Source organism: Podarcis cretensis (genome assembly GCF_951804945.1).
Source record: "Podarcis cretensis genome assembly, chromosome: Z".
Classification (NCBI taxonomy): Eukaryota; Metazoa; Chordata; class Lepidosauria; order Squamata; family Lacertidae; genus Podarcis; species Podarcis cretensis.
Genome location: NC_137184.1, coordinates 14877350 through 14900821, shown reverse-complemented (window position 1 = coordinate 14900821; position 23472 = coordinate 14877350). Strand labels below are relative to the sequence as shown.

Genomic DNA, 23472 nt, shown 5'->3' with positions numbered 1-23472 from the left:
GATGGAACGTATTTCGAAAGTTCGGCCGAGGCGCTCTAGCCTTTCCAAGTCAACACGCTCCTTCCGCTGAGGGGAGGAAACGGTGAAAACAACCGGAAGTGGAGCCCGTGGCGCGTGTGCTGGACCGCTTTGCCTCGGTCTGTTACCGAAGAAGAAGCAGATGCATCAGGTATATTTTCGTATGTTTATCTCGCATTACAGTAGCCTGGCCAGTTCGTAAAGATGAATTAGGGTTCTCGGAATGCTGTTTTCGAAGCAGGAAGGGATGCTTAATTGCTTTGGAGAGCCAGTGTGGTGTAGTGGTTAAGAGCGGTGGACTCTTAATCTGGTGAACTGGGTTCACTTCCCCACTCCTCCACATGCAGCTGCTGCGTGACCTTGGGCTAGTCACACTTCTCTGAAGTCTCTCAGCCCCACTCACCTCACAGAGTGTTTGTTGTGGGGGAGGAAGGGAAAGGAGAATGTTAGCCGCTTTGAGGCTCCTTCGGGTTATGATGAAGCGGGGTATCAAATCCAAACTCTTCTTCTTCTTTACAGTATTTAATATTATAGGTGCCTAAAGCGCTTCCACGTGGGTTACTCCTTTGTTTACTGCATTTATTCATATCGCACGCTTGCTCTAACCAGTTTATCGCTGATTGTTGGTCACGCTTGCCGGGGCCAATTTATCTGTTTTTATTTATTAAATTTTCATCTCATCCATCCCAAAGGAGCCCAAGGTGGGAAACCCATCCACAGTTTTAAAAAAGCAAACTCTTAAAACAGTTCTAAAATGGCATTTCATCCACCGTTTTCAGGACTGCCAGGATCAGTGGTTTTCAGCCACCAAATATCTGGGTAAGCTTGACAATTTCAAATTCCTCCTGAAAGTTAATAACGTTGGAGACAGACTAGCCTCACTAGAGAAGGGATATGACAAACCTGAAACCACCACTGATAAGGCCCTGTCTTGAGTCAGGACCAACCAGACAACCCTCAATGGTGGCACCACCAGCAAGGCCTCATCTGTGTGTGAGATGTTTGATATTAGTATTGTAGTGGGGGAAATGGGATTGGCTTTTGCTGCCCAATTCCCCAACAGACTCTGAGTCCCCTAAGTCCATGATCAGAGAGAGAAGAATGGATGGAGCCAAGATCCAGTGAAAGCAAGGCAGATCTTTAATTTTCTGTTGTGTGACAGAGTTCCCCCCTCCTTGCAAGGAGATGAGAGGCTCAGAGCAAAGGTTTGTAAGCTGCTTTAAAGACTTTCAACAATGCTCAGCCCCTTAGCCAAAGACCACCCAGAAAAATATCACAGAAAGAGGCAGTCTGCCACAGACATTTGAGAGTGTGGCTTCTCTCCTATCTGCCAGGATACCTGATAATGTTTTACTGCAGGGGTCAGCAAACTTTTTCAGCAGGGGGCCGTTCCACTGTCCCTCAGACCTTGTGGGGGGGGGGGCGCGGACTATATTTTGAAGAAGAAGAAAAAATGAACCAATTCCTATGACCCACAAATAACCCAGAGGTGCATTTTAAATAAAAGCACACATTCTACTCATATAAAAACACGCTGATTCCCGGACCATCTGCAGGCCAGATTTAGAAGGTGATTGGACTGGATCTGCCTGCCCCCCCCCCAGGCCTTAGTTTGCCTTCCCATGTTTTACTGGTTGCATTACCTGGGCAGTCTGGCTATTCTTTTGAAGTAAATACTTTAGTTCTTGAGTCCAGGTCACAGGTCCACCCTATTCATACACAAAGTATGCCCTTAAGACAGGATTTGGAAGTGAAAGAACTAATGTATCAAGAAAGGCTTCTCTTTAGGTCATTAGGAGAGCCAAGATGGTTTTTTAGGATTGTTCTGTTTTCTCAGGGAATATTTCCTAAATTTTGATGATGGAAGGATTGGTTTTCTGTTGAGTGTATGTCTGCTGTGTGTGTGCATCCTAACATTTTATAACCATAGGTAGGATATACTACTTGCTGACTACCAGAGAAGGAGGGAGTGCTGGTGACCTCAATTTCTGCTTGGTGGTTACGTGGACCATTAGCCTGATCCAGAAGAACTCTTCTTATGTTCTTATGATTAGGGCTGCAGGTCAGTGGTAGAGCATCTGCCTTGAATGCAGAAGGTCCCAGCTTTTTCAGATAGGGCTGGGAATGATTCATACTTGAAACCCTGAAGAGCCAACCAGTGTAGACAGTACTGAACTAGATGGACCAATGGTCTAACTTGGTATAAGGCAGCTTGTTATGAAAGTTTGGAGGGCACTATGTTGACTTCATCTCCTGTAGTACAGAAGCTTTTGTGCACTGGTCCCATTTTGTCAGATGCCTTAAAGTGTTTCCCTTAGGTGCATGATGTAACAGCTGTTTTGGATGATCTCATCTCAAAAGCACAAAAGTTTCAAACAAACATTATTCACAGAACTGCAGCCCAAGAAAATGTGTCATGCAACTGATGAAGTTAGTCTTTAAATTGCAAAACAAAAAACAACCAAAAAACTCAAAATCCAGACAGCAGCCCTGAAACCAATGCAGAGGTGCTGGGGGAAAATACAGGTTTTACTTTCAAATCTACCCAGTGAGTTTAAAGGCCTTCTTCGGGAACTAAACTGAAAAACAGCCTGCAGAGAGATCTGTGGGCTATATCTTCCAATACCAATATATTGCAGAGTAGTGTAACAGTTAAGAGTGCTGGACGTGGGTTAAATTCATATTGAATCATGACGCTTACTGGGTGACCTTGGTCCAGTCAACCCATCTCTCAGACTAACCTGTCTAGCAAGTTTGCTATGAGGATAGAATGGGGAGATGAGAACTACGTACACCACATTGAGCTCCTTGCATGAAAAGGCAGGATGCGAATATAATAAATAAATAACTGGAAACTAGCACTGAAGTGCCGCAGTACTGGGCCTGACGGTGCCTAAATACTCTTAAGACTGAGTTTTAAATGCTGTAGGATGTTTTTAATATTAGGTTGGGAGCTGCCTGGAGTGGCTGGGGAAACCCAGCCAGATGGGCGGGGTATAAATAATTTATTATTATTATTATTATTATTATTATTATTATTATTATTTAATTATTTGCCACTTCTCCTTTGCTTTTTAAAGGAAACTATGCACAGAGCTGATGCATCATCAGCCTCAAATGGCTTTCATTTCCCAGAGTTGGTGAAGAAGAAGAAGAAGAAGAAAAAGAAGAGGAAGGAGGGCCTTAATGGACAGGGGGACGACCAACCCGTGGAGGCTGCCCCTTGCTCGCCTCCATCTTCCGGATTTTCCTCAATTTTTCCTTGGCTCGTTGAGGATACAGAAGCTACTGGGGCCTGGAGAAAAAAAACAAAGAACATAAAAGCTGGGAAAGAGATTCCAGACTCTGAGTCAGATGCTACTTGGATCCCAACAGACAGTGAGCTGAATAGCAAGTCTGGAACAGATACTCGCGTATGTAATAAGAAAAAGAGGAAGTATCAACATAGTGAACAAGAGGGTGGCAGAGACTTTTGCATTCCTGAGACTCCAGAAAAGGCCAGCAGCCTGCAGCCTCTGGTACCTTTAATGCAGTGCTTAGATCTTTCCCTGCAGGAGAAAAAGCAGACACCTCAGTCGGACAAAACAGCAGAATTTTGTAGTCCCATTGCACGGAAGAAGAAGAAAAAGCGTAAAAAAGCTGAAAGTCCAGAAGAGGCCAGCAGCCAGCTTGAAGCCAGTGACTTGGAAAATGCAGGTTATGTCTCTGAATCCACACCTGTTCAGAAGAAGAAGAAGGCAAAAGTGCTCTTGTTAACAGAACAGGCCGAGGCAAATGGAGCTTCTGACAGGCTCACAGATATTAGGGCTCACCCTCTGAATTTGCACAAGCACAATAGAACAGACTGCAGTGACACAGAGGACACACAAAAGGACCTCTTTGCACCTTCACCTCCTGCAGTACTCGTAACACAGCACTCAGACCTTTCCCAGGAGGAGAGAAAAGAGGCAACTGAGTCAGACAAAACTGTGGAGTTCTGTAGTCCCATTGCACGGAAGAAGAAAAAGCGTAAAAAACCTGAAACTCCAGAAGAAGCCAGCAGCCAGCTTGATGCCAGTGACTTGGAAAATGCAGGATTGCACAAGCAAAATACAACCAACTGCAGTGACACAGAGGACGTAAAGGAGGACTTCTTTACACCTTTGCCTCCTCCTGTACCCTTAACACAGCCCTCAGACCTTTCCCAAGAGGAGAACAATGAGGTGAATAAGTTGGACAGAACTGTGAACTTCAGCAGCCCTGCCACACAAAAGAAATCACATAAGCGTAAAAATGCTCCCAGCACGAATGCTTTTGATGGTGGGTAAGTACCTTACCCATGGATGGGCTTTCTTGGCAGGTGTGAGGAAAACATGAACTGCTTTAGTATTTAAATTGATGTTTAGCAAAAGGGTGAAGGGCTTCATGCACAGGCTCAAGGCTAAAACAAGTTTGTTGGCACAGATCTCTTGTGTGTCTCGACCCAGATCTGTCCCAGATGTGTAGAAGTGGGAGTCTGGGATTCAGAAGATGCACTAGAGAGAGGGTGGAGCTTAGGAGTGTTGAAGCCTGCCTTCCTTTTCCACTTCAGCTGAAAAAGGCACTCCAGGCAGCTTACAGGTATCAGAAATAGTTGCTTCTCACTGGCTTACAATCTAGAAACACAGCCAATCAGATTCAGGTAGGTAGCCGTGTTGGTCTGACACAGCGCACCTTAGAGACCAACTAAGTTTGTTCTGGGTATAAGCTTTTGTGTGCATGCACACTTCTTCATAATAATAATAATAATTGGCTGTATTAATTCCCCCCAAATTGTAAAACGTTTCCATGGTTGGAGTGCCGGAGTGTACTAAAAAGACTGTGTTTCAGCTGCCAGCCACCACTTGTATTCGTTATCCAAGCTTGTGTGCATAGTAAATTGTTTCAATATACACATCACATTCCAAGAGTCTTACACTCAAGCATTAGATATGCTATTCCAACACTGCATAGGCATCACTGGGCTGGTTGATCAGGTCACCTAGTAAGTAATCTTTCCAAGACAGGTGTCTTGGTGAGGTGTGGCTTTTGTCAATAGCATGTGTCTCACAAGCTAATGCCGGGGTTTTTCCTGGCATCCCAAAGTGATTTTCAGTGCCAACAAGTGCCAGTAATAGTATGCAGGCCTCACGTTTTGCTCTCCTAACAGGCCACAGAAATCTCCAACTCCTGTCCATTCAGACGCTGAGGAATCATCTTCCAGCAAGTTTTCCCTTGTGGACAATGAGTTTGTAGAATTTTCTCAGCTTTCAATGAAAGATCTGGACTCTGCCACCAAGGAGCTGGAAGAGTTCATTCCTCACATCAGGACCCTGAGTGATTCAGCGATCAGACAGCTGGCTGGTCGGGACCTGGTCAGGTTTAGAAATTTTAAGAAAAAAGGTGTGTACAGTCCTGAGTGAGAACACCTTTCACTTGGGTAGGCTCTTCAGTAAATCAAAGGTCATGGCAATTTCTTTGCATAATCTCCAAAGTGTTATGTACAGGTGATTAATACTCAAATAATGAAAATGCAGAGGGGGAGGAAAGTGTACACTACCCTTTCATCCTGGGAGGAAAGGTGGAATACAAATGTTGTTATATGTATTCATTGAAAGAAAGGGTGTGTATTTGTGTATATATATGTATATTTATTCAGACCACATGTACCCTGTTCTTCAACCAAAAGAGGCTCTGAGTGGCTTACATACAATCCCTTAAAACAAAGCAGTCGCTTCTTATGGGCCCACAATTATAAAAGACAGCACATAAGGAAAGGAGGACATGGCAGGCAGAGGAAAACACAAACTCAGGCATCAAAAGGGGCTTTAATAACCAGCTGACACAGAAACAGTTTAGGGGTAGGAGGTTTCTCTTGCAGCTGGTATTCTGGCAGAACTGGTAGATAACCTGATGGAATGGTAGGTTTTACACATACACACATGTGCTCTTTGCAAGGGGCATAACAGTGGTGAGTAACCGGTAGTTCTCTAGATGTTGCTTATTTTGTGGGGAAAAGGTTGGGACACCACATTTCTTGTCTCCCAATTCAGAAAATCAAAGAGCATGGTCTGCCCTCATATATGTCGCTTGTGCGTGTGTAGGTGTGTACATGCTCAGCAGGGGTGGGAAACTTGTGACCCCCCAAATGTTGTTGGACTCTTAACTCCTGTATGCCCCAGACCACATTGCTAATGGTCAAGGATGGTGGGAGATAAAAGTCCAGCAACCATGTGGAGGGTCACAATGTTTCCCACCTCTGGCTTTGAGATGGCAAACATTTGGTGTTTGTCCTGATAACCAAGACCCAAACCCACATCTACAGCTAGCTTATCATTTTATGGTAGGTGTAGAGAAGCTATGGCCATCTAGAGGTTGCTGAGCTTCCAACTCCCATCATACCTCGCCATTGGCTAAACGCGATGGGGCCGTTGGGAGCTGGAGTTCAGCAATACAGTGGTACCTCGGGTTACCTAGGCTTCAGGTTAAAGACGCTTCAGGATACAGACTCCGCTAATCCAGAAATAGTACCTTGGGTTAAGTAAGAACTTTTCTTCAGAATGAGAACAGAAATCGTGTGGCAACGATGCAGTAGCAGTGGGAGGCCCTATTAGCTAAAGTGGGGTTAAGAATAGTTTCAGGTTAAGAGCAGACCTCCTGAACAAATTAAGTTCTTAACCCAAGGTACCACTGTATCTAGAGACCCAAAGGTTATTGCACCTGTTTTATGGGAGCACCAAGCACAATTTAGGAGTCCTGGGTCCTGAAAAATGGCCAGTTTCACAAAAGCTGACAGTAGACAAGTTATCCATGAGGCTCATGTTGCAACACTGCAAGGTATACGTGGCCCTGTGGCCCTGAAAACTACTCAGCGTTATTAATGAGTGATTAACGCTGAAGGGCAAGGTCTGAAATCTGAAACTTTCCTATTCTCCCTTGGAAATGATGTAGGCGTTGCTGTGCGGTTTGGCAAATTTTCCAAGAAAGAAAACAATCAGCTGCGGCACAATGTTGAGGCCTTCTTGAAAGACACTGGGATAGAGTCTGCAGAAAAACTCCTCTTTGCTCACAGGTTCCCCCAAGAGAGAGAATCCATCAACAAACTGAAAACTAAAAACTTGTTTGGTGCAAAGATTGGTGAGTATTTGACTGGGTGGCTTTTGTGGGTGACTTGGTAGTGAGGGGGTAGTCTTGCTAAAAGATTTGCCTCTCTAGTACATTTGTGAAGCTGTCCAAATTCCCTCCTTTGTCCGAATCAAACCATAATCTATTACATATATGGGAAAGTTGTTTGTTTTACCATGTGTATGGACACTTGTTAAGATACCATAGCCAAATTTAGCATGATGGTTCCTGAGATCGTGGAGCAGGTATTTAGGTTTGTTTGGATACCATTGGATGCCATTTTGAATCAAGATGGCGAACTGAAATCTTACAAAACTCTCCTGGGTTTCTTCATTTCTTGGATTCCCAAGCAATTCTGGGCACAGGCTAGCTAGTTATATACAAGATAGTCAGGGATGGAGAACCTTTGGTTCTGTAGATATTACTGCACAAAACCATCAGGAAGAACTTTCTGACAGTAAGAGTAGTTTGACAGTGGAACAGACGCCCTTGGGAGACTGTGAACTCTGCTTTGATGGAGGTTTTTAAGCAGAGATTGGATGGCCATCTGTTAGGGATGCTTAGTTGAGATTCCCGCATTGCAGGGGGTTGGACTAGATGACCCTTGGGGTACTTTCCAATTCTATGAACTCCCATCACCATTGACCGTGATGATTGGGACTAATGGGTGTCCAGCAACATCAGGGAGGGAAGGGCGGAAATGAAACTGAGGTCCCTTTAAACAGCTGTTCTCACACTTACCAGCTTGCATACTTCAGGAGTCAAAGGCTCTGATGGAGCTGGTCTTTCGGCCAAGCTGATGGCCTTCGGCTTCCTCTCTCTCCCATGCTGAGGCAGCCTGATGGAATGGCTGCTCACAGATGACAGTTTAGGGAGATGATGCATGATGGAGCTCATGTGGTCAAAGCAGGGCTGATGGAGTGAATTTAATTTTTAACCTCTCAGAAAGAGGGAAAGCCCCTAAAGAAAAAGATCAACCACAGTCATTAAGAAATCAAAAGTTCCATGTTTTTTCTAGTGTGATGTACCGTTTTCCTTAGGTGGCCTCTGAGAACATTTCCCAGAGAGAACAAGGTTTATAACGAATAAATGCTGCTCTGGGCTTATTATATAAATTGAATAAAGGGTGGTAATATTTTGGTGTATAAAAAACACAATCATAACATAACTGCTGCAAAATCAGCAACCCATAATCCAATTAGCTCCTTAATGTAGATTGTCTTTAATCACAAAATGTCGATTTTAATGCATCTTTATCGATTTTTCTGAAGCTCAGGGAATTCCAAGGCCTTGGAGGCTAGTATATTACCGAGCAAGAAAAATGTACGATCCCAAGAATTATAATGGAAGGTAAGAAAGGCAACTGGGCTTCTCTGGCGTTTTTTGCTGTTGTCATGGAGGCATCCCAGAATACTTGGCCACCAAGCCTAACAGGACAGGGTTCTGGAGTTCCTACTCGGAAAGTTTTTCTCTCTGCCTGAACTCCAAAAGACTCACGTTTTAGCTCCAGATTTCTGATTTCACTAAAGCTTTAACTTTTGTCCTTTGTCACTTCCAGTTCAATGCATACTTGTGGGGGTTATTGGCTCCTGGTCTCAAGGAAGCAAGTCATGGAAGCAATAGAGACAGCCACTGTCTGATGTGTAGCATGAGGGAGTTCCAAATCTAGCATGCCACTACACAAAAGGGACGATTCCTACATCATAGCAAATGGACCTCCCAATAATATGGTATCTCCTGAAGGCCAGCTCCTACAGAGTGAAGTCAGAGCATAAGAGCCTGCTGGATCAGGCCAATGGCCCACCTAGTCCAGCATCATCTTCTCACAGTGGCCATCCACATGTCTGTGGGAAAGCAGCAAGCAGGACCCTGAGCACAAGAGCCCTCTCTCCTCTTGTGGTTTCCAGCAACTGGTCTTTAGGATCATTGCTGCTGCTGGCCATGGAAGCAGAGCACAGTCATCATTGCTAGTAGACACTGATAGCCCTCTCCCTGTGAATTTTATCTAATCTTCTTTTAAAACAATCTAGATTGGTGGCCATCACTTCCTTCTGTGGGAGAATCCTCCATATTTTAACTCTGGTGCATAAAGAAGTCCCTTTTTTATTTTTCCTTTATCTTCCAAAATTCAGCTTAATTGGATGTCCATGAGTTCAAATGTTATGAGAGGGATAAAACTTCTTTCCCTCCACTTTCTCCAAGCCATGCATAAGCTTAGAAACTTCTATCATGTCACCAAGTAATTGCCTTCTCTCTATGTGGAAAAGTCCACAATGCTTCAACCTTTCTTCATAAAGCAGTCACTCCATCTCCTTGATTATTTTGGTTGCCCATTTCTAAAGCTTTTCCAAATCTGCAATAGCCTTTCTGAGGTGAGGCAACCAGAACTGTACAGTCTTCCAAATGCGGTCGCACCATAGATCCATATGAGGGCATTATAATATTGATTCCATTGGTGCTTCGTTGGGTATGTACTGGGTGAGAATGTAAAATGTATTTTGCATTGAGCAATTTCTTTCCAAAATGTTCATTTACCAAAGGTTGCTCTTGGATCCAGTCATAAGCATTATTATTATTATTATGTTTATGTTTATTATGTTTATTACATTTATAACCTTCCCTCAAGGAGCTCCTCCTCCTCATCTTATCCTCACAGTAACCCTGTGAGGTAGGTTGGTTTGAGTGACTGCAGCTGGCTCATGAACTTCATGGCTGAATGGGAATTTGAACCCTAGTCTACTATGTCTTAGTCATAGGAATGGTGCACCCAGAATACTATGCAAAGAGTTAATGCTGTAGCATAGAATCTGTAGCAAGTATATTGTGTTGTACTGCTGTCTGCCTCATAGTCAGTCTGTAAATATTAGTCAGTCTCAGACACAAGTTCATGTAAATATGTTTCAGTAGTATACCGTATTTTTCGCCTTATAGGACTCACCGTCCCATAAGGCGCACCTAGTTTTTTTGGGGGGGGGAAATAAAGGAGAAAAAATTATTTTCCCCCCAGGCATGGGGCTGGGGCGGGGGAGGCCCCAGCTTCCCCCAACCCCAGCCCCCAAACAGGCAGCTCTCTGCAAGCCATGGGAGCCCAGCGCTGGCTCCCGCTGCTTGCGGAGAGGTCCGCGAAGCCTGGACGCGCTGATCTCAGCATGCGCAGGTTTTGGCATGCAGTGGGAGCGTTCCCACTGCTTGTGGAGAGGTCCGTGAAGCGCACCGACACCTCTCGCTCTTCAGGCTTCAGCGAAAGCCTGCATTCACCCCATAGGACGCACACACATTTCCCCTTCATTTTTGGAGGGGAAAAAGTGCGTCCTATAGGGCGAAAAATGCGGTAAGTATTACCTGCCTTTCTTGTTCATTCAATCTGACAAGAGCAAGCACACCTAGTAAAAGCCATATGTTATTTTTAAACTTTAAAGCAAGTGTTGCATAGTTGTTGTTTTTTCTGGGAGAAAAAGAGAACTATTAAAAAGGGCCTAACAACTTGGGGCAACCTCCGCACAACTCTGTAAAGTATAAATTGCCACAAGTCTGACACACTAACCCACTACCAGTGCAACTAGCTCATTGAGAACAGCAACCCCTTTTCTCCCTAGGTATTCTGAGTTGGAGAAAAAGAAGCTCAAGAAGTATCAAGCCATGTATGGCAACAACTGGAAAAAGATCTCGGACCTGATGTCTCGCAGCAGCCATTCAGTTGAAACAAAATTTTCTGAGATCAAATGTGGTATATTAACACTCCTGCTCTTCCCCCCACCCCACCCCAACCCTGGCCTAATCCTTCCTCAAACCAGGGCTCAGGGCTTTTAAAATGATTATTTAAAAATTTCACCAAAAAAAGCAGAGTTATGGAAATTGGGCGTGCTGGTGTATCTTTTTTGGATCATTTATTCTATGGTACTTTCTTACCTCTGTCATTCAAATTCGGCAACTTGAGGGTAAGGGAGCCAAGGGGACGGAGGCCCAAAAACGTTTGGGAACTACTGAGCTAGGTTGAATGGAGAACTGTTGCTATCTGTTTAAACCAGCAATCCAGTTTGTCATTCTTGTTACTGATGCTGGCCAGCCAAGACCTTCCCCTGCATAAGCCCTTGCAAGATGTCTAGAGCTGATAATGAATTAAATCAGTATTTCCCCCTTTTAAATGAATTCAGCGTATAACTCCGGTCCTTGGGGTTCTGAAGAGACAAGGAAGCTAGTTCAAGCCATCAAGGAGACGCTGCTGTCCAAAATGAGAGACTCAGACCCTGCTTCAGAGAAAGAGGATGAGGATGGAGCACTCATGGTCACGTATGAGAATCTCTGGAAGGGCATCTCGTGGTCCAAAGTGGAAGCCAAAGTGGGCACCAGGCACTGGAGGCAGTGTAAACAGAAGTGGTAAGAGTGGTCAGGGAACCTTTGTCTCCCTCTAGACATTGTGACAACTCTCATCAGCCACTGGCAACATGCATGCGAAAAGGTCCCATCCATGACACCTCTAGTTAGGTCTGCAGAATGATCCTTTCAAGAAACCCCTGCCAGCTGTCCTCAGGCAAGTTGTTCCTCCCTTTTCTTCCTGACCTGGCCACAGTGATCCATGCGACAGTCACCTCCACGCTTGACTACTGTAATTCACTCTACGCAGGGCTGCCCTTGAACCCGTCCCAGAAACTCCAGCGGGTGCAGAATGCTGCAGCGAGGCTCCTCACGGGGTCTCTGCCATGGGAGCATATTCACCCAGTGCTTTTCCAGCTGCACCGGCTCCCGGTGGAGTACAGGGTCAGATTTAAGGTGCTGCTTTTGACCTTTAAAGCCCTTCACGGCCTAGGACCCTCGTACCTATGGGACCGCCTCTCCCGGTATGCCCCACGGAGAGCCTCAAGGTCCATAAATAGCAACACCCTAGTGGTCCCGGGCCCTAAGGAAGTTAGATTAGCCTCAACCAGAGCCAGGGCCTTTTCAACACTGGCTCCGGCCTGGTGGAACACTCTGCCTCATGAGACCAGGGCTCTGCAGGACTTGATTTCTTTCTGCAGGGCCTGTAAGACAGAGTTGTTCCACGTGGCCTTTGGCTTGGAGACAATTTGATTCCCTCCCCCTCTTTCTTTTTTCTTTTTCCTTTCTGCTCCTGTGATGAGGCTGCATTTTAATATTTCAATGTTTCAGTATTTTAATCTTGTTTTTAAGTTGTATTCATTCAACTTGTTTTTATTATTGCTTGTTAGCTGCCCTGAGCCCAGCCTTGGCTGGGGAGGGCGGGGTATAAATAAAAATTATTATTATTATTATTATTATTATTATTACTAGGTGGGGCTATTCAAATTTGTTGCTCATTCCCCCCTTTTAATTATTGCTTTTTTATTTTATTTTATTTCATTATACAATTACAAATTCACACACATATTTTCACTTATATTTAAGGTATAACAATCCATATTGTGATTACCTCTCCCCTCCCCCCCCCGTGATTTCCCACTACCACATTGCAGCTTCTTCTATTGACATTTCATTTTCTTTTTTCTTTTTTTTGTATATCTTGTTATCATTTTTGCATGAAATAAATGACTTATCTATCTGGATATTTACTTATCCCAAACTTCAATATCTAAAATGTCCGTATTTCCCAAAATCATCTCTCTTAACCAGCATAAACATGTGGCTTTATAATAGAGTTTTAAATCTGGCAGAGCGAAGCCTCCTTTCTTTTTTATCCATTAGTAATTTGTACTTGGACTGATGCGGGTGGTGCTGTGGTCTAAACCACAGAACCTAGGGCTTGCCAATCAGAAGGTCGACAGCTCAAATCCCTGTGATGGGTGAGCTCCCATTGCTTGGTCGCTGCTTCTGCCAACTTAGCAGTTCGAAAGCACGTCAAGTGCAAGTAGATAAATAGGTACCGCTCCGGCAGGAAGGTAAATGGCGTTTCCGTGCGCTGCTCTGGTTTGCCAGAAGCGGCTTAGTCATGCTGGCCACATGACCCGGAAGCTGTCTGCGGACAAATGCCGGCTCCCTCGGCCTATAGAGCGAGATGAGCGTGCAACCCCAGAGTCATCCGTGACTGGACCTAATGGTCAGGGGTACCTTTGCCTGTAATTTATACTTGATGCGTGGTTTCTTGCCCTGCCAAATAAACTTCGATATGCCCCTCTCCGGATTTTAAAACACTCCATTTCCCTATAATTGGGATCATTTGAAAAAGAAATAATATTTTGGGTAAAACATTGATTTTGATAGTCGAAATTCTTCCCCATAATGTCAAATTTAATCTATTCCAGATTTCCATACCTTTTTTTATTTCTTTCCATACTTTATTATACATGGTTACCCCAATTCCTAAATATTTGACTTTCTTTGCTATTGACAGACCAGATTTTTTTTGTAACTCATTTTTCTCTTGTTCACCCATATTTTTAACCATTAATTTCATTTTAAATTTATTCAATTTAAATTCTGAAACTTTACTGAATATACTCATTTTTTCCAGCGTTTTCAAGATACTTTCCTGTGCATTTTCCACCATTATTACTAAGTCACCTGCAAATGCCTTCAATTTACTGAATAAACAATTGTAATCAGCTTTCTTTTTCTTCTTAAGGATTAATATTGTAACCAAGAAGTTTATGGGTAAGCGGACGAAAAGGAGCAGACTTGAACACCTGCGGATAAACATTGCCCTCATTGAAAGGTATTAGCAAAATTTATTGTTTGTTTAATAAAAATTATATACAATGGACGACAGAAACAAACTCGTGGTTTTCAAAAGGAATAAGACAATAAAACTCTGGTATTTATATGCATGAAATTTTCCCCAGGTTGTTAGACCCATTTAAAAATATAGTTCTCTTTTTCTTTCCTATAAAAGACTGTACAATCTTCTCTGTTTAGAGTTTAAACTTAACACATTACTTTACTTGGTATACTAAAACATATTTACACATGTGTGTGTATGTGTGCTCTCTCACTCTCACTCTACAGTTGATAATAGATCTAACTGAAAAAACTGTCAGTTTGCATTTTTTGGTGCAGAGGGTATTTGATGTGCAGAGATCTTTCCTTTTGATGTGCAGAGATCTTTCCTATTCTAATTGATTCAAGTAGGGTTCTGGAAGCTTTTTCTGTGTGATACAAGCTGGTGCCAGGCGAAAGTTTCTAGCTAAAAAACAAGTCTCTCTTCTTCTTAGAAATAAGTAGAAGGCTCTTGATGTTTAGGTTATAATTTCAAAGAAGCTGAATAGCTTGTTCAAACTCATTATGTTATCTCTTTCTATCAAGGTCATGCTGACTGTAATAATAGGCCAGAAGGAGCCTGATTCTGGTGTGGTGTTCTGTACAGAGTACAGTCATACCTCGGGTTGAAGTAGCTTCAGGATGAGTATTTTCAGGTTGCGCTCCGCAGTGACCCGGAAGTAATGGAGCGCGTTACTTCCGGGTTTTGCCACTCACGCATGTGCAGACGCTCAAAATGACTTCACGTGCATGCACTGGAGCGGCCAATCGCCAGACTCATGGACGCGGGTTGCGTTCGCTTCAGGATGCGAATGGGGCTCCGGAATGGATCCTGTTCACATCCAGAGGTACCACTGTATGCTTAGTCTTTAGGTTTCAGTATATTGTAAGTTTAAGTTAAGTCTACCGCAACTGGATTTCTTGTGGATTGTGCTGATCTTGAAGATATTGGATTCAAAACTCTTAAGCTCATTTGTCTACTGTAGTAAGAGCTCTGCTGGATGTAGCTAATTGCCTCTGGTGTATTTTTGGGGGACCCTGCAAAGTATTTAAGCTTTTACTCAGCTAACTATATGTTGGGATCTACTTTGGATCAATATTGAGGCAGAATTCATGACAAAAACTGCCTACTATGGTGATGTTATAGGATTCTATATTACATTGACTCTTTCCACAGCATTTTGGATGCAGCACTCCCACAAAAACTACCAATAAAAACAGTTTAAAACTATTTTAAAGCATTCAGTAATAACTACAATCAACAATAAACTAAAAACCAGATCAAAACACATGTCTGGGTAGGCTTGCCTAAACAGAAATGTTTTTAGCAGGTGCTGAGAAGCATATAGGCAGGGGGTTTCAAAGCATAGGTGTTGCTATGCTAAAAGATTGATTCCTTATAATGCAGAATGAGAATTATGTGGCATCTGTAACAGTGCCAGTTCCGCAGATCAAAGCGGTTGAGTGAGTGTATAAGCTCTGCCCAGGTTCCTTACAAGTACCTGGAATCAGTCTCATTATACAGCAGAACATAAGAAGATAAGCAACAACAACCAAAAGACAGGTCTCCTTTCTAAAGAGCACATTTAATTTTATCAGTAACATAGGGCTGTAGCTAACTAAATTACAGTCAGAATAAACCAACTGAAATTTTAAGTTTTCTGCCCACTGTTTTTAGTTGATCTACAAACCTGCCCGAGCTCTGAGATCATCAGGGAAGGCCCTTCTTTCAGTCCTACCACCCTCACAGACATGTCTGGTGAGGATGCGAGAGAGGGCCTTCTTAGTGGCTGCTCCTAGACTTTGAAACTCCCTTATTAGGGAAGCTAGACTGGCTCCTTCCTTGTTGTCCTTCCGCAAGCTGGCGAAGACTGTTTTATTCCAACAAACCTTTGCAACTGGCTGCTTTTAAGGAAAGGGCTTTTAACGGTGTGCTGTTTTCACCTGCTGCATTTTAATAAATTGTATTATACATCAATCATTCTAATTCTATTATACTTTTAAACTTTTATATGTTTTTAGCGTTCCATGTTTTACCCATGTTTAATTTTTGTGTGTGAGCTGCCTTTAGTTCAGTTTCTGGGGAAAAGGTGGGACAACACTAAAAAGATAATAATAAAGATAATAATAGATAATGAGAAAATCACCCAGATTTCTTCTGTATTTCAGGTTGTATGAAGTGGACGCTGATGACGTGGAAGAAGTTGATTGGGAAGAGATAGCCAGTGCTATAGGGTACATTAAAAATATTAGTAACATGGGGGAAGTGCCTACAATTCTGTGTCCTTTTTGTCAAGTTCTTAATGTACTGCTGGTCTGTATAATGCAGGGATTCGGAACCTGTGGCCCTCCAGATGTTGCTGGACTCTCATCAGCTCCTAGACAGCATGGCAAATACTCAGGGATGATAGGCGTTGGAGTCTCAACAACCTCTGGAAGGCCACAGATTTTCCCACCTCTGATCCAAGAAGAAGGATTCCCTACGGAATGTAAGAGAAGGAAGAATGCCTCTAGAAGAGGTGATCCTCTCATGAAAGAGAAGGATTCTGCTTCTTAGATCAGGGCTGGAGAACCTGTGCCCCTCTACATAGTTGCAAGATCAATGGTCAGGAGATGATGGGAGTTGTAGTCCAACATCATGTGGAGGGTCATAAGCCTCCCATCCCAGGTGTATGGAAAGGAGAATGTAATGATTCTGAACATGTCTTTTTGAAGCGTTTTGGCAAGTATCCATAGCAAAGAAAAAGACAGTTAAGAACTGTCTCCTGGATCAGGACAATGGCGAGCTCCATGGACCATAGATGTTTACTGGTTTGTTTACAGCAGAACCATTCATAGGAGCAATCTTTCAATTTTCATTAAACACATGCATACATAATTTTATATGTATGCCACCTTTCCACTTTTCAGACCATGCTCAAAGCAACTTACAGATAAAAAATGCATAACTACAACATAACAAAAGTAGTCAATAAATTCAATAAATAAAACAAAAAATAAACAACCAAACTGAACAATTTCCACATAAATCACAAGATTTAAAATAAAGATACAAAAAACCAACAGCAAGAAACCTCCCCCCCCCCCCCCGCATGTGAGCAACTAAATGTTGGTTGCTCACTTTTTCATTCTCTCGTGCAAGCACTATTGCAAAATAATTTCTCTTTTTATATACCCCCTTCTCTGCCGCACAGGAATGTCCCTCCATATTATATTCGGAGCAGATTTTACAGAACCAAGGCTTACCGTGTCCCTCATTGGAATAACAGAAGCTTCATGGGTGAGTTTGCTGGTCTTTCCTCTTGCTTGGGGACAGGAAACCTGTGGCCCCACTCAGAAATTGTTGAGAATACAACTCCCATGATCCCCTGACCAATAGCCATGTTGGCTGAGGCTAATGGGAATTGGAAACCAACAACATCTGGAGGGCCATCGGATCCCAATTCCTCATCCAGCTTGTGTCTGTTTTTTAATCCCATGTATTGAACATATGAATCTTTTTCTAATGTACTCGGGGCGGGGGGAACCTCAGCTCTGGGGGCTGAATGTGGCCCTTTAAGACTTTCTCTGGCACTCAGCACTCTCATGCCCCTTACTTGCCCTGCTCCAACCCCTTACTTGAATGTCCCTCCATATTATATGAATGCTTTTGCTTGAATGCAATTATACTTGAATGCTTTTGCTTGGCTGGAATGTGTCATTGAACGCTGATAGTGCCTCTTGCTTGCTTGAATGGAGGATAGAGAAGGGTTTGTGTGACTGGAAACCAGACTTCTGTAGGAAAGCATCCATTTTTCTGCACGCTTTTGCCCTCACCCCACCCACCACTGGCATGTGGCTCCTGTAAAGTTGCCTGAGAAGGAATGTGACTCTTGGGCTAAGAAAGGTTCCCTCTCCTGGAACTGTGCACTGTGTGAAGAAGTGCTATCCTTTGTGTGGAGGGCACCACATTGGCTAATGCAGCTTTAGCCTAAAGCCACCCCATGTTTCCAGTTGCCTTATCGCACTTGTCACATGCCTCTGAGCTGCATTCATGCTCTTTCTAGGTGTGTGAGTGTGGATGTTGTGGTAAGAATTTACTTCTACGTACGTATCTGTATTGTGATAAGGTTAGAGTACACAGGGGGTTCTTAAAGCACATAATTTGAAGAAGTCTATATGGGGTTTGGAATAGGTATAAAGACCTCTTAGAAATGAAAACGCCAAACTAGATAGCACCCATAGAAGCAGTGTCAGTGAAAAAGACAAACGTGAAAGAAAATTGGGGTACTTATAAAGATATAATTCAAAGAAGGCCAACCAATATTAAAAAAGAGAAAAGATATACAGTGGTACCTCGGGTTAAGAACTTAATTCATTCTGGAGGTCCATTCTTAACCTGAAACTGTTCTTAACCTGAAGCACCACTTTGGCTAATGGGGCCTCCTGCTTCTGCCGCGCTGCCGGAGCCCGATTTCTGTTCTCATCCTGAAGCAAAGTTCTTAACCCGAGGTACTATTTCTGGGTTAGCGGAGTCTGTAACCTGAAGAGTCTGTAACCTGAAGCGTCCGTAACCCGAGGTACCACTGTACAAGACCGTATCAATGACTGGTTTCAGTACCATCAAGTAAATGAGATATTTTAAAAGATAAAGGAAAAAGGATTTAGTAAGAAAAGCTTGGAGTGTGAAAAAGTTATAATGGTTAACAGAGAAAAACTAACTTCCACAATTTATAATTTTTTGTTAGAATGGGAGAGTAAGGAAGAAACAACAAAGGCAGCAATGATCCCATGGGCAATTGATTTGGGACATAACATAGACATGATATCCTGGGAGAGGCTGTGGAAAAAGCATTAAGCTTTTCAGTATGTCACACCCTAAAGGAAAACCTACAAAAGATGGTACCTCACCCTGACTAAATTGGTCAAAATGTATAAAAGGGGATCTAAGATGTGTTGGAAATGAGAAGAAATAGAGGGGACGTGTTGGGGATGTAAGAAAGTTAAGGAATATTAGATGATATAGACAGAAATAAAAAAAGATGTTAAGGCTGACATTTCCCCCCAAAATGGAGATGTTCCTTTTGGGTATAGCAGAGGGTGAGATACCTAAGAATGTTTTAAATCTTTTTCTTTATGCAACTGGTACGGCCAGAGTAGCATATGCACAAATGTTGAAGGACAAAAGCAGCCCAACAAAAGAGGGTTGGAAGAATAAGTTAAAAGAATACGTTAGCAATCCTGACTATAAAGATAAGAAACCAGGATGTACATACCTTGAGAGAGGAGTGGGAGAATAAAGAATAACGTAAATCTCCAAGTAGGACTAGATATGAACAGCAGCTGAATTAATTGGAAGGTATAGGAAGATTTGTAGCACATCTAAGATTAAAAAGGAACCCATGGAGGGAGGTGTGGGGAAGACAGAACAAGGCAGACGGATAATGAAATGAATGTGCCAATTTACTGTAAAAGCATAAAGAATTTTTTTTTAATTACTTCTACACCACCTTGTTCATTACCCTGGTGGGGGAACACATCTTAAAAAAACACCACACAAACCAAGGAAATAAAACAAATCCATCATCCAGGAGGGACCCAGCATTTATTAAAACTCTTGCAGTGGGATAGCCTTGCCAACCAGCTGCTCAGATGCTAGTTAGGAGGATTGCCAACTGATGAGAGGCAAATCAGAACAAAGCTTATACAGTAGTTCAGACACATCAAACAAAGAGTACTAAGCATCTAAACATTCTTAAACATACATCAGAAAAGCTTATAGGTCATGAGAAGTAAAACACGCATGGCTCCATATTGGTATCCCCACAATCACCTTAGAGCGCCCCAAGTATACCCATGCTATTTGACCATTTTAGGTATGGGGTGTCATATGTTGCCCTGGTAGCCAAGCCTGTGAACAGAGCTTATTGACATTCCTCTCTCTTATCTCACTCCCTTACCTCTTCCATTCCATTCCATTCCCGCCCCACCCTGGCCACAGTGATCCATGCCACGGTCACCTCCAGGCTTGACTACTGTAATTCGCTCTACGCGGGGCTGCCCTTGAAGCTGTCCCAGAAACTCCAGTGGGTGCAGAATGCTGCAGTGAGGCTCCTCACAGGGTCCCTGACATGGGAGCATATTCACCCAGTGCTTTTCCAGCTGCACCGGCTCCCAGTGGAGTACAGGGTCAGATTTGAGGTGCTGCTTTTGACCTTTAAAGCCCTTGACGGCCTAGGACCCTTGTACCTACGGGACCGCCTCAACTGGTATGCCCCACAGAGAGCCTCAAGGTCCATAAATAGCAACACCCTAGTGGTCCCGGGCCCTAAGGAAGTTAGATTAGCCTCAACCAGAGCCAGGGCCTTTTCAACACTGGCTCCGGCCTGGTGGAACGCTCTGCCTCATGAGACCAGGGCTCTGCAGGACTTGATTTCTTTCTGCAGGGCCTGTAAGACAGAGTTGTTCCACGTGGCCTTTGGCTTGGAGACAATTTGATTCCCTCCCCCTCTTTCTTTTTTCTTTTTCCTTTCTGCTCCTGTGATGAGGCTGCATTTTAATATTTCAATGTTTCAGTATTTTAATCTTGTTTTTAAGTTGTATTCATTCAACTTGTTTTTATTATTGCTTGTTAGCCGCCCTGAGACCGGCCTTGGCTGGGGAGGGCAGGGTATAAATAAAAATTATTATTATTATTAGTCCCTGAGCCTCTCAGGAAGCCTCAAGGATTTCTGATTAGCTCTCTGGTGCTGACTCATGATAGCCATCCTGGAGGGCCATTTGTGCCATTTTCAGGGTTTTTCATTTACAGCCTAGAGAGCATACAGTTGTAAAATGCAGGCCCTCAAGATCCTTGTACAGAAAACAAGCCTTTCCCTTCATGCAATTAAAAGCAAAACATTGAAGAATTATTAAAATAAAAAATACACACCTTGGTTCTCTTAATTTTTACATCAGTGTCACTCAGGACAAGGCAGCTTCCAAAGTTGTGGAAGGTGAACCAGGAACTCTTTCATGCTATCTCTCTTTGATTCCTTGGATGTTCCACCTGAACGGAAAATGGCAAGGCAGTAGGAGCGGTGCGGGGCCCCTTTACAACTGTGCAACCTTGCCACCATCTGCAAGGTTCTCCATAAGAGATGCTAGTTTTGGCTTCTTTATAAGGTTCTTGACCCTTACCAATCTATCAGTAGGTATTACCTTGTTCTGTGGGTTCAAGGAGGCAGGGCAAACCAACTATTGAAAATCCAGCAAGATCAGAGCATAATAAGAGCCCTGCAGAATCAGGCCAAAGGTCCATCTGCCCCGCTTCCTAATCTTACATTGGCCAACCAGATGCCCGTTAATTATGGGAACCATGCAAGCAGCGCTCCCCGCCCCCCACTTGTGATTCCCAGCAACTGGCATGTTGCTTCCAGCAGTGGAAGGAGAACATAGCCATTGTGGCTCATTGAGATTTCGTATTTGTTTGTGTCTTTTTAAGAAATCATGACTCATCTGTATGAAGTGACACTTCCAATGTTAAAGAAACAACAGGCAGAGCTAATGGCAAGAAAGAATATAACTGTGGAGCCCCAGCAAGCTGAAGACCACAGTTGGAAAAGAGTTTTCAAGTTCAGCGACATCTTTCATGACAGCGACTATATCTCTGATGATGACTCGGACGATGATCAGGAGAATTAGGACCTGGAGCTTCCAATGCTAAGAGCCAGCAGAACTCTCTGAGTTCATAACAGACAGACAGTAATTCCACTGATAAAAAGAAAGAATATAAATTTTTTTTCTTCACTTTATAAAAAGATAAATAAAGTTTTATTTAATTTTAGAGGATTGTACTTAATTTTTTATTACTACTTTGTATTTGAAGGAGCAACAGACACATTGTCCATCAAAAGAATTATGGGAGAGGCTTTGAATCCACTGGGGTCCAGGAAGCTACCCCCAGAAATTCCAATCCAAGATATGTTCATGCTCGTATCTCTGCTAGGTTATTTTGGGGAAGGTGTATATTAATTTGGTGACCAGTGACATTTATTATTTGGTCTGATATAAAGGTGCAACATTCAGTTCCCACTAAAGTACAGACTCCTTGTTTATCTAAGAGGTAAAATAGGCAAAGTATTCTCTAAATTTTTTTCCTTGGTTATATGTATTTTCTTTTTCCTTTGTATTTTCTTTTGTTGTAAATATGTATGTTTTCTAATTTGTACTTAATAAAAATTATTTTTAAAAAGAGGTAAAAGAGAGCACACCTCAAGAAACCCTCCCTGGATTCAGAAACATCTGTCCAGTTGCCACTGTCCCCTTCTTGGGCAAGATTTTTGAGCAGGTGGAGTTTAGGACAAGTTTTAAAACAGAAACTGCTTTGGTCACCTTGTATGATGGATGATGCAAGGTTCAAGAATGGCTAAAAGAAAACAACGCACACAATTGCAACAACTTTCTCACTAAAAGAGCTTCTCTAGCTACAGCAGATTAGCAAGGGGAAACCCAAGCAACCATATGGCTGCATTTAAACACCTGAAATAACATCAGATAAGCAAGACAAATACTTGAAAACAAAGGAGAGCCCCTTTAGCAGTTTAAAAAGTGGGTCCCTGTACCAGAAAATAAATATGGATTTTCTGACTGTCTCAGGTTCCTGCTTCTCAGCCAGCATCAAGCATCCTTTATTCTGCCTAAAAGTGTTTGAGACCCTGAGTTCATAATGGTGATGGTTCCTTTTACATTGGTTCACACATCTGGGGGCATCATGTTGGCTAGGTCTATTAGCATCCATGTAGAAGTTAGTCAGACCCGCCAGATGTTGCTGAACTGTAACTCCCACCAGTCCTAGCAAACATCTGGCCATTGGCCAAGGATGATATAAGTTGTAGTTCAGGTGCACCAAAGATTCCTCATGCCTGCCTTATAGCTTAAGCCATGGGTAGGCAAACTAAGGCCCAGGAGCCAGATCTGGCCCAATTGCCTTCTAAATCTGGCCCACGGATGGTCCAGGAATCGGCGTGTTTTTACATTAGTGGAATGTGCCCTTTTATTTAAAATGCATCTCTTGAGTTATTTGTGGGGCATAGGAAGTTGTTCATTCCCCCCCCCAAAAAAAAATAGTCCGGCCCCCACAAGGTCTGAGGGAAAGTGAACCGGCTTCCTGCTGAAAAAGTTTGCTGACCCCTGGCTTAAGCCAAGCAGGGTTAACAGCAATTGGTGTGGGCTTTGCTGCCTCCTGAGCACATCAGTTGCCTCTTGGGCAAGTTTTATGGCTCTCTTGTTCACACATGCAGCTTCACAGTAAGGCCATGAAACTCCTTTGTTATCTCTGAAGCCCATCAACCTGTGGCCCTCTGTTCTGAACCGTAGACCCAAAGGAGGGCTCGTGGGAGTGGATGGGTGCAGGGATACCACTAGAGTGCTTTATTAAAAGAAAGTTGTAAACCTGCAGCAAATCAACCTGCCAAGTCTTACAGCCTTTATAGGCATGTGATGGGCACCACAGGAAGAGATGGCTTGTCCGAGCCCAAGCAAACATTCATGCATTCTTTATACACAAAGCAGCTTAAGTCACTTAGGCCAGCACTTCCCTTCACTTCATCTGATTAGATGAGGGCACAGGTGGTAAATAGCCAAATCTTACAAATAGTTCCCATTCCT

The 23472-nt window shown here is 43.2% G+C and overlaps 1 protein-coding gene across 1 annotated transcript; it reads left to right on the top strand.

Annotated features, from left to right (window-relative positions):
• The first annotated feature begins 66 nt into the window (after nucleotides 1-66).
• Nucleotides 67-21649, top strand: TTF1 (transcription termination factor 1). Its single transcript, XM_079961272.1, has 11 exons — nucleotides 67-169; nucleotides 3099-4321; nucleotides 5186-5418; nucleotides 6967-7152; nucleotides 8412-8490; nucleotides 10737-10867; nucleotides 11295-11517; nucleotides 13715-13804; nucleotides 16015-16080; nucleotides 17040-17125; nucleotides 21308-21649. Exons 1-11 carry the CDS (start codon nucleotides 161-163, stop codon nucleotides 21505-21507), a joined length of 2526 nt encoding a protein of 841 aa, XP_079817398.1. The 5' UTR covers nucleotides 67-160; the 3' UTR covers nucleotides 21508-21649.
• Nucleotides 21650-23472: the final 1823 nt, after the last annotated feature.

What these genes read in the sequence shown, in the direction of transcription:
- TTF1 (XM_079961272.1), top strand. An exon ending in ACGAATGCTTTTGATGGTGG is followed by an intron (nt 4,322 to 5,185) that starts GTAAGTACCTTA and finishes CTCTCCTAACAG; the next exon opens with GCCACAGAAATCTCCAACTC. An exon ending in CTTGTTTGGTGCAAAGATTG is followed by an intron (nt 7,153 to 8,411) that starts GTGAGTATTTGA and finishes ATTTTTCTGAAG; the next exon opens with CTCAGGGAATTCCAAGGCCT.